Consider the following 11,494-nt stretch of genomic DNA (forward strand, 5'->3'; position numbering starts at 1 on the left):
ATTTAATATAGAACAAAGGCTACTTAAATTCTAACATGTAAATTGTAATACAAAGTAAAGTCCAGTGTTGATCAAATAACTCCTAAAACTAGATACATATGTACTTTTTAAATTATCTATCAAAAAGATTTTAAAATTAAAAGTTAGTCACAAAAATGACTAATTTATAGTTCAAATAATCTTCATGTGTTTATTTATATTTTATTTATTATTTTATTATAAAATAGTTTTTTTGGTTCAACTATAGTCAAATTGATTGAATCTATAAACCAATAAACTAGTAATTAGAGCGGTTTGATGATCAGTTCGATTTTCAGAACTTTGATTAAAATAGTCAACTACTGAACAACTATCATAAAGGCCCAAAAGGTCATGCTCTCATTGAACTTTAGTTGGTAAAAAAATAGAGTATTACAATCCATATTGAAATAACGGCAAGAGGTGTATATGGTTTGAATTACCTAACTAAATATTTTTTCTCAATCCAATGGATATGGTTTTGATATTTTTGGTCTGAGAGGAAGCAGTTTAAAAACTGTGGGCTGCTAAGGAAGCTTAGAAGGCGCCTAGAAGGCTAGAACTACAAGATTTTTTCTTTCTCGCTACGGAGAATTACAAGATATTTTTATGGTCAATATGAAATTACGAATAAGAGAATAACTAGTTCCTTTCGGACAGTATTAAGGCTTGGGCCGCTGTAATGAAATTAACAACCCATGATTCCCAAAACAAACTAAGAAGCTGCCATGACCAAAACCCGAAAAACTTTTTTTTTTTTTTTGAAAACAAAGGTGAAAACAAAAATCATCAATATAATTATGCTTAGCTGTGATGAGTAAAAAGGTGTACCTTTTTCGTGTTTTTTATTTTTGTGTTACTTCCTAAAGTTATCTATCTTTTTTGATTGTTTGATTTTTTATTTGCTCTACTTTCGGCTTGGTTTGGTAAAGTTTTTTGAAAAGATGTTTGTGCTTTTTAAAAAGCTCAAGCTCTTCATTTTGTGTTTGGTAAATAAAAAAGATCATGTACTTGTGTTTGCAGCTTTTAAAAGATCGAAGTACTTTTGAAAGCATCTAAGATAGAGCTTTTCAAAGTTGGTTTGTGCTTTTTAAAATTTAAAAGTCTAATATAACCTCATATGTTAACTAATTTTCAAATTTAATGCTTGCATTTATGTCTATTATAATATTTTTAAATTTTAAAAGTTATTTTACCAAATACAATTGTTGTTGCTTATGATTATTAAAAACAATTTTTAATTTGATTTACCAAACATAAATACTACAACTTTTAAAAAACTATCTTTTAAAAGTTAGCTTTTATAAACTACTTTTAAAAAGTAAAAGCTTTACCAAACCATGTCTTTTTGTAAAAAAATAGAGTATTAGCAAAAAAATGTGTTGAGGTCTTGTGCTTTCAAAAAAAACCCGAAAAACTAAGAAGCTGCCAAACAACTTTTTGTGTGTGTTTTTGGTTAAATAGATCACAGCATTCACCACAAGATAGATGAGGAGATATATTACTATTCCTTAATTGATAATATTATTCTATTGTATATTACTCTCAAATTACTATTACAATAAAAATTTTCTCGTATTATTTCATTATTTGCCCTGACTACATAGTAACGATTCACCATTTCTTTAAATAGTTCTTTTTTTTTCTTTATATCAGTAGCATATTAAAAAAAAAGAAAATTCTATTCAGTGCAAAATTTTTAGTTTTTTACACTATTATTTGAGATAACTATTCAACTATTTTTGTATATTTTATGGTGATAAAATATGGAGAAATAATCAAGTAGTTTGGACTTTGGAGAATTCAGCTGAGTTATCATTTTCTTCATTCACAAATCACAATCGTCCAATCATATTATCTCACTTACTCGATTCAAATGGAGTGGTTCAGACGCAACCTTTCTCGGAGCTCAACTAACAATAGCGCAGTCTCAAATCCCAGTTCACAATCCAACTCCAAAGAATCTCAACAAGAATCAGAAGAACAAATTTATGGAATCACTCAAGATTTGATAAACCACCTCAAGTCCTTCACCATTGACACCTTTAAGAATTTCCCTCTCCAAGGTTAGACCCCTTTTTTTCTATTTATTTACTTCCTTTTTGCCCTGTTTGATTCCAAAATTGAAGAAATGGAGGAGGAAAAAATGAGGGTTTAATAATGGAACATTCACTTCGATGAAGGTTATCAATCTTCATAGTTTTGGAACCCCAGGCTACATAATTTCCTTAATTTTAGCGTTCAAGTGAAATGATATGAGAGGTTTTGGTGCTGATGACAAAAAAAAAAAAAAAAGAATCTTGTTACTGTGTTTGTAGTGTTGTGTTGGGTTATTTCTTTCACTTTCTTGTATTGATTGTCATTTTTTTTATTTGTTTGGGTGTAGATGAAGATGATTCCGCGAATGGCGAAGAGCCTCGATCGAGTTCAACCAAAGTTAGAAAGGATCTATCTCAGTGGCAGGAGAGACATGCAGTTTTGATACTCTCAAAAGTCAAGGTTAGTTTTTTCCACTTCATCCTTGGAATTTCAAGATTTTCTTCCCATTGTTCTTGTGAACTGTGATGATGAACTATTTTGAATCCTAAAACTTTAAACTAGCAGTCCTTTTCGCCTGTACAGCTTATAGAAGTAGAGGACTTTGGTATCTGATAACTGATTTATTATATCTCCTTACAATTGCTTAAGCTTTCTCGTTCATTTTTGAAGCACTTTATATGAAGAGAAAGCAAATTATTTTGGCAATGTTTTAGTACCTAACTCTAACTTGTGGCATTTTCTGGATTTAAGGCTGCGTTTGTTTCCTAGGCTGGGACTAAGACTGAGAGACTGAGACCGAGAGACTGAGATTGAGACTAAGGCACTAGGACTGTGTACTGTCTATTATGTTTGGTATTTTCATTTAACTTTTCGAATTTCAAAACTACCCCTCAGTCTCTATATTTATCTTAAACCAAACATGATAATATGACATAACTCACTCATGTATATTTTACACCAAATACAATACAGAGACTTAATTTAGTCTCTGTCTCTCAGCTCTATCTCCCTTTAAATGCAGCCTAAATGTTTGTCCAAATGACTGATTGGGTAAGTTTTGATGCTTTGTTACCTTTTGACCTAGTGGTCATGAGCTCAAATCCTCAAAACAGTCTATCTAGTTGTGGGAGTATGATTGGGTACATTTCCTTCCTATATGTATCTCTCTAGGTGTGGGAGTCTCATGCACACACTAGACTAATTTGTGAAATGAACTGTTTTCTTGATTTTTGTTATATTTAGGTTTTAGATTCTGACTTGATACCCATCTCAATTGCCCGTGAATGAATGAAGTATTTTCTGTTTTTATGAGTTTGGATGAGAATTAGGATATTAAGGGCTTTGTGAAGGTGAGCTATGCTATCACAAGCATCAGGCATTTGGTTGGAGTGTATCACTAGAAACTTTAGCTATAGATTTTTCCTTGTTAAAGTTTTGGGAAAATTTGGGTGTGACATTGTTAGATATTTGAACGGATTGCATAGTTATTATGAGCGAGCAACTACCATGTGCTTTCCCCAATTTGGACTTGTTCTAGGAAAATGTAATATCCTCTTTAAGTAACATTTGCTAACCTGATTTTACCCTAGAGTCTAGATGCATTAACCTTTTCTAATAGAATAAATGCTTAGTACAAATACTCCTCTCTGAAATGATTGATGAATGAACTGGCACTGTACACACACTTTTACTCTGTAATTTATGCCTATTTCAAGGTGAACATCCAGCAAAATTACATCAAATCCCATTTGGCTCCTTTTAGATCATATCTCTTTATACTGCATAGCATAGCACAGCTATTTAGTTCATGTGGCAGTTGGGTCCTGGGAAGCCTGCTGTTTGGGGTATTTGTTCTACTATTGCAGAAGTTACAACAGTGCTCAAATGTTTCTCAAACTCCTCCCACCGGTTCCCAGGACCTAAATAAGAATGACTTTCGGGGCTGTCTGTGGCAGTTAAATTGGTCCCTTTCTTTTTTCTTTAGAATTTGGTTCATTTTTCCAATTGTCCTCTTTTTTACCCCATTTATGTCCCTCAATCGAAAGTTGGCACAAGTAAAAGAATAGGCATTTTTTGAGTTTTGACAAAACTAGTTTGAGATTGCAAGGGCAAATAAGAACTTTTTCACCATTCTGTACAAATGTTTAGTCATCTATGATTTGATTACTGAGTTCATACTGGTTTTCTGAATCGACAGCAATTATTGATATTCGATTTTATCTTAATATTTTTATCTGGGCTGTGACGGCTTTAACATAAGTTTGAATCATTATTGTCATAAGCTGTATGCGCTGCATAGAGTTATCAGAGAACTTTATCTGATAAACTATTTTTCTCCCTTTATATTTATCCAAATTTATGAACACTTGGTGGTTAGGCTAAATTCACAACTAATGGTTGCATTCGTCTGTTAGGCCAGTGTGGATATGCATGTTACTTATATTATTAACAGCTTCACAATGCGACTTTATTCTAAAAGCTATGAATAACGATATAATCTTATAGTAGGGTGGAAAAAAGCAGAAAAAAATAATAAAAATGAAGCAATTATTAGTAACATCTTAAATAATTCTAGTTTGATATATTTCAGGAAATTTCTCAACTAAGATATTCACTGTGTCCCCGCCATTTAAAAGAAGAGCAATTTTGGAAAATATACTTTAAGCTTGCCAGGAGTTATGTTGTCGAGTAAGTTATGCACATTCTTGTTAATTTCATGACACATTTACAAGTTATGAAAACTGAAGTTCCTTTGAATTTCTTGCCAAAATTTTTCTCTTGTTCATAAAGCATACGCTTTCGAAATTTTCTTTCTTTTTCCACAAATCATATTTTGTGCATGCATACAATCACAATGCTTACACATATATATATAGCCTATAGGATAGAAGTTACTAAGACATACTGTAACAAACTATCACCCCTTCCCCATTTCATTGCTAATCAGATATGAGCTGCGTGCCATTCAACGGGAAAAGCTGAAAAAGATGGCAATGGAGGATGAGAAATCTTCAGACAACAGTCCATACGAGGTTGAAATGTCTGAAACAAAGCCTGGGAACTTTCTAGAGCCTCAACCACCATCATAGTTTGAAAGCACATCTATTGTTTAGTAGCATGAATGGATAGGTATTAACTTTTTTTTTTTGGTGATAAACGGATACTACATTTCAAGTCTTAAAAAGCTATTCCAATGGTATTATCATATTGGTTTTAAGTTGATTTCTAGTATTTTCTGTCAATTTTACTTGCTGACCAAGATCTTTGATTCTTGAGGTAATTTGTAGATGGTGAAATAGTGCTGAATCCTTGAAAAATTCTGAAGGTAGATTTGGGAAGGAGGTATGCTACTTCTGTAAACGAAATGTTTAGGTTCCATGAAAAAAATCAAAACCACAGATCCAACAAGTAACAGCTGAACCACTGTGGCAGATGACTTGCCCTGCCTTGATTTTTATCAAACACGCTTCTTTTATGTGATTAACACCAATGAATGAAGGATGAAATTTATCTTGTTTGGTTTCTAATATTTGTCTTCTCTCTTCATATCTTTTGGTAGAACAAGAAATAGTGGACTAACATACAAACTCTATTTGGACTTGTGGGTTTAACTAGGATGGGGGCATGGGGCATCAATACTAGATAGATAGTTACCGACTAAGTCTTAAATGCATGCTGCACTAAGATCATCTTTTTATTTTTTTGTTGCGCAGGATATCCCCTAATTCGATAGGCCAATGAGTTGTTGTATACATAAGGTGATATTCGAACCCCGGTATTTGTCTAAGAGGACGAAGGAACTAACTACTCGACCAACCCAAGTGGGTTGCTGCCCTAAGATAATTTAGCAGCATAGATTTAATGGAAATAATTAATGTAAAATCATGCTAAAATTGGTACCATTGGATTATTTTGGCGCATATCGCATTGTCCATTCCAGATTTACCTTTTTATTTCCCCCAAAGTTTACTTGGTAGGTTGTTCAATTTTATTTTTAATTTGTTCGCATGAAATTGTTTCCGATAATATAATGACACAGCATATTTCAAGTTTTGACATTGGCTTTCCATATCGTCAATATGAATAATATTTGGCCACAGTCTTGTAGTGTCTAACCATACCACAGATTTCAAGTATTTTAGTTTTAAAAGCATTCCTCTTTCTAGTATGAGGTTCTTTGCATTTTGGAATAGTCAGGCTTTTGCCAGATAGATAGAGCAATGCTCTTGGAAAAAGGAGAAACTTTTGCGGAGCCATTTCACCAAAGGAAAATTAACTAAGCCATTTAACTAACGAAATGTTTGGAATAAGATGGTCATTTGTATTGCACATAAATATTACTTTTCTCAAGACATTTTGCTTCAATTTGAACTTGATGATAATTAAGTCATAAAAATGATTGGTTTAGATTAGTTTGTGGTTCCATGGCCGTTATTTACCAACATTTTGCCTTCCATCACATTAGCAAAACAAAGAAACACATATTTTAGATGGACAAAATTATTTAAGCCAAAATAAATTTCAATATTCAAATATACCGATTACTTCCATGGTAAATTGGTAACTAAGCTTTGCATTTTTTTTTATTTAAAGAAAAGAAAAAAGAAATAAAAAAGATTTAGCCTTCGATGCATTTATCGCTATTAGATTCCAAGTACTTTAATAATCTTATATAGGTTGTGAGTTCCAATTTTCAAGCCACTCTTCTTTGAGGTAACTAGAATAGAGCTAAATTTTGAGACTGTGACAAAGGATAAGTACTCTACATTAATTCTCCACATGATGGTCCATAGCTACCAAATTACAGACATAATGAAATTACATAAAAGCTAACCTAGCAACTACCAACTAGATATACCCCACTTCCCCCAAATACAAAAACACTAGACACGTTACTAACCCTTTTTTCTTGTTGTAAAAGAGCATCAAGTAAATCCTAATTGGTTAGTTAAAAGCTACTAGCTAGTTGTTAAATTACAAGTCATAATAAGTTCTTGAAATCAATTGAAGTTGGAAGCCACAGAACCCCATATGACTATGAAAGCTTGAGGCTAGTGATGTACTTGGACCCATTCATACCGTCCTGAGAGAGGTACATCATTGACAATGTCATAATTGTACCTGCAAAAATCAAAATTGGAAACATAAGATTACACATTTATGAAAGTATAATTACAATTATTTATTATGCAAGAAAGAAATAAATTAAATTAAAATAAGAGAGCTGCGAGCATATATATACTTGTCCATAAATATTTTTTGTTGCTGCTTCTCTGCACAAGCAAAGAACTCCTCCATCTCATAAGTAGTTGGAATATTTCTTTGAATGTGTTCAAGGATCATTGGGCTTGTGAAAGTTGATGATGTCCTTTGCCTTGTGGTTGAACCAGGTGTCTCAATGGCATTTGAATCCCTTATTAAACTGCATGGTGTGCTTTCCCTTGTGCTCCTGAATCATCCAAACAAAAACACTAATTAAAATATCGTTGGCAGGAAAAAAATAATAATAATAACCACCATCATGCACAAATACAAGCAGCATTGGCTAACAACATAAAAAATCATTAAAAGTTTCTGCAGTACCAGCTGCATGCATGCTAACTGCTGACAGCATAACATGTTATTTTGTAGTGGAAAAAAAAATACAGAACACAACAAGGGCAAAAACAAATTTTCCACAATCTCCCCTGTTCAGATGCATTGCATAGAATTAGAGACAAGTTGATAATTCGAAAAGATCTGGCATTTTTATAGGACAACCTCTGACCCAGTGGGCTCAAGCACTTAAAATTAAGAATCTTTTCTCCACACACTGCAAAACCCAAATACAGGGGTTCCATAAACACTTATTCAGACTGCAGCAAAGGGCCATTAACATTTTACAATTTAAGATGACAGTGACACAAGGCATAAGAGTTATTGCTGCTAGTACTACACACTATTGATAAAGTCAAATTTTGGGTTTTCAACAATGGCAATTATGGAGCACTAAACTCCATGAGGCATCTTTGCAGATCAGAGGACAATCAAAGTGGGAAGAGAAACAAGAACAAAGAAATACATGATGGATTCACAGGCTCATTGCAGTAAACATTTTCAAATTTCATGAATACTATCTTGAAGAATTTATTTTATAGTGAAAATCTAAAAATAAGAAAAGGACTCAAAATAATAACCGAGTCTTGAATCTAGAATCAAAATTAGCTAACAGAATTTTAATCATTAGTTACAGTTTTCAACTTGGGCGGTTTCCATTTGCGGAGGAATTAAATTAAACTACTTATAAAATGATAATAAAAAAATGATTGAAACAGCATCAATACTGTAACAAAGGCGAAAATGAATAAATATATAATAGCACATCAACAACACTAGCTTCATTACTGGTTTGTTCGTTTGAGCATATTATTTAATTTAAGTTAAAACAACAGCAACAACAAATTGGGTTTAAGAACAATAAACCATATTTTGGGAGATTATGCACTATTCCAATTTTTTTAACGGGTTCGCAAATATCAAAACACCGAAATAACACAACTTAGAATTTTTATATATATTTATTTATAAACAAAAGAAGAAAAAACCATTCGAAAAGTGCGGTAGACAAAACTGTAGAACCCATAAAAAGTCACCCAATTTACATATATACTAGCAACCTAAAAGACCTTCCACGTTCTTCAGTACTCAGTTCTGAAAGAGTATAAAAATATAGTCACCACAAATAAAAAAAAAACAAAAAAAAAAAATAAGACCTCAATGAAAGAGACTACACATGGTGGTTAGATTTCTTTAATTATTTTGCGAGTTGTGACTTCTTCAACAAAAATAAACAAAACTAATTTCTAAAAAAATGCAAATTGGCAGCCGCAAGTAATAACACCGAAATTCTTTCCGTTCCTTGATAATAAACACTTCGAACCGGAAAAAAAAAAGAAATTACAAAAAAAAAATCCAAAAACAAACACAAAACATACATGCAAGTACACAGGAAATTAAAACTTCAAAAGAAAAAAATAAAAACAATGTCTTCTTTTCCTTCCAACCCTCGTTAATTTGAATTCCAAGTAAAATGTGCTAAATTTTCAGCATATACACAAATAAAACTAAAAAATCAAAGAAATAAGAATAAAAAAAACAGAAAAATTAAAACAAAATAGAATAAACAAACAACTTCCATGAGAGAATGAAAAGATTAATTTCTTTTTTATATATGTACCTATCTCTTGCTTCAGCTTCCAAAGTGTTTTCCCCAAACGAAAACTCAGCGTTCTCCTCAGCGTCAATGGAAATCCTCTTCTGCTCGGTCAGCATCCGAGAGGTGACTGCCGCCGCTCCGCCGCAAAAGCCGGACTGCTTGGCCGGCGGTTGGTTCTTAGGGCGGACAAGAACCTTCTGGAGACGGCGGCTTCGTAACTGAATGTAGTCGAACGACGGAGCTGCCGCGGAAGACGGCGGCGGAGAAGGAGGAGATTTCTGAAGCGCGAGGGTTTTGGCTCTTGTGCGAACTCCCATTGGAGAAGGAGCAGAAGAAGATGATGACACCTCCATGACTGCAACTTCGCCTCCCATCTTCGATTTCTTCATGTACTTCCCCATTTGGTTCAGGTTTTGTTCGGGTATGAAAATTTGGGGATTTTGAAGAATTTGGTACCAAAATTAAAAAATGTCGAGTTTTGTGAGAGAGATAGAGAGAGAGATTGTACACCTGAGAAAAGTGGGGGGAAAGATTGGAGTTTTTAGGGTTTGGAGAGAGAGAGAGAGAGAGAGAGAGAGAGGGGGGGGGGGTTTTGGTAGTGTGGGCACTGCACTGGTCAGTGCTCTCTCTTCGTTTTATATATAAATACGAAAAATAAAAAGATTATTTTTTAGTGGGGTTTTTTTTTGTGAACTTTTTCTTTTTAATATTGTATTACTAGAGGTGAAATCCTTTATCATGAACCAAATTGTGTGTTGAACACAACTATGGCCATTTACAAAACGTCAATGACGTTTTGTGTTTCTTCAATTAAAATAATATTTTTCTAACAAAACGTCAGCGACGTTTTGTGTTTTAATAATTAAAATAATATTTTTTTTATTACAAAACGTCAGTGACGTTTTGTTCTTTGATGATTAAAAAAAATTTTTTATTACAAAACGTTAGTAACGTTTTGTGCTACTACCACAACCCTGTAGAACACCAAAATCATTAAATATTTTTGTATTTCACATTAAAATTATCCATATATAAAAATTTTAGCCTTTTTTTGTTTCTTTTGCTTTTAAATGACAATGATGTGACTTTTTTTTTTTTACCTTTGATTTTTCCATTTTTATTCTTTGGTTTTTGGTTTTAAAAAGGAATACGAGGGGAAGCTTTCGTTCTAGCCATTCAGATTTTAATAATTGGATGTTAAAAAAGAAAACTCTCTTTTACTTATTTAAATTAGCCAAATGATTAGTTCATTCTTTCATTTTTCTTAATTATTTCTCTTCTACCATCATTTTCGTTGAGACCATATTTCTTTTTCATTCTCATGGAGGGATCCTTTTTATTGGCTTGCAAGAAAGACAAATATTCGCAAATATCGATTAAGAAAAATGAACAAAATGTACACAAAAATTACACATGGAATAAAATTATACACGAATCATTTTGGTAGTATTTATTTTGAGATATTGAGATGGAGACTGAAAAACTGATATTCAATATTATGTTTATTGGTTCAAAGATTGATATTAAAATATCAGTCTTTGTTTCCAAAATTTTAGTATTTCAATACCTCTAAAAAATAAGAACATAGAAAATTAAAATTTTTTGGGACAGAAACTAAAATTTTAATAACAATTTATACCTAAAAAATACTCTCATTTCAATTAATTAATTCTAACTTTATTCTTTGCATAAATTAAATTAGAGTTTCATTTTTATTTCAATCTCTGTCTCTCACTTTATACCAAACACAATATTAAGACTTATTTCAATATCTGTCTCTCAATTTTTTATCTCTCAGTCTCGTCTTTCAGTCTCTGTCTCTTTTCTAAACGCTACCTTAATGAATTAAGTATATATATGAATTATATGTTTAATTAATCACATCTATCATTTTGTCGATGAAAATGTGTCTTCATTAGTAAAATTATATAGGTGTTACATTTTCTTCCACCTTAACACTGTATAGTGAATAATATGATTATTTAGTGATTAGGTAGATATTTAATTAATATTTTTAAATTATAATTGAGATTAAAAATTCTTTTATTTTCATCCTCCTTCCTTCATTCTATAACTAAAAATTGAACAATTCTAACGGAAAAAAATAGTTATAACTCAACAGAAGAATAGTCTTATAACCCTTAGTTACACCAGTATTTCTAGTGGCTCCTCTGCATTACTGAAGAATAAGAAGAAGTAGTTTGACTATAACAATAGAAAGTGTTTGTATAGCTTGATGAT

General features: G+C 32.1%; 2 protein-coding genes across 6 annotated transcripts; one reads left to right on the plus strand and one right to left on the minus strand.

Moving 5' to 3' along the window:
* Window positions 1-1,511: 1,511 nt before the first annotated feature.
* LOC112727704 (uncharacterized) lies at window positions 1,512-6,157 on the plus strand. Of its 5 annotated transcripts, none has more exons than XR_003165954.3 (6): window positions 1,616-2,084; window positions 2,405-2,517; window positions 4,649-4,746; window positions 5,006-5,187; window positions 5,335-5,400; window positions 5,772-6,157. XR_003165954.3 is itself a non-coding variant. In XM_025777569.3 (5 exons), the coding sequence occupies exons 1-4, from the start codon at window positions 1,895-1,897 to the stop codon at window positions 5,145-5,147; spliced, it is 543 nt and encodes a 180-aa protein (XP_025633354.1). In that variant the 5' UTR covers window positions 1,512-1,894; the 3' UTR covers window positions 5,148-5,187; window positions 5,346-5,585. The 5 variants fall into 5 exon arrangements, 3 of the variants coding, with proteins under 3 accessions (XP_025633354.1, XP_025633355.1, XP_029146605.1); XR_003165953.3 differs by having other exon boundaries at window positions 5,346-5,400; XM_025777569.3 differs by lacking the exon at window positions 5,772-6,157 and having other exon boundaries at window positions 1,512-2,084; window positions 5,346-5,585.
* A 634-nt stretch (window positions 6,158-6,791) lies between these two features.
* On the minus strand, window positions 6,792-9,879 carry LOC112727703 (cyclin-dependent kinase inhibitor 3). The gene is made up of 3 exons (XM_025777568.3): window positions 9,275-9,879; window positions 7,301-7,507; window positions 6,792-7,179 (listed from the first exon to the last, which is right to left on the minus strand). The coding sequence occupies exons 1-3, from the start codon at window positions 9,652-9,654 to the stop codon at window positions 7,110-7,112; spliced, it is 657 nt and encodes a 218-aa protein (XP_025633353.1). The 5' UTR covers window positions 9,655-9,879; the 3' UTR covers window positions 6,792-7,109.
* Window positions 9,880-11,494: the final 1,615 nt, after the last annotated feature.

The sequence above is a fragment of the Arachis hypogaea genome, chromosome 12 (genome assembly GCF_003086295.3).
Source record: "Arachis hypogaea cultivar Tifrunner chromosome 12, arahy.Tifrunner.gnm2.J5K5, whole genome shotgun sequence".
Lineage (NCBI taxonomy): Eukaryota > Viridiplantae > Streptophyta > Magnoliopsida > Fabales > Fabaceae > Arachis > Arachis hypogaea.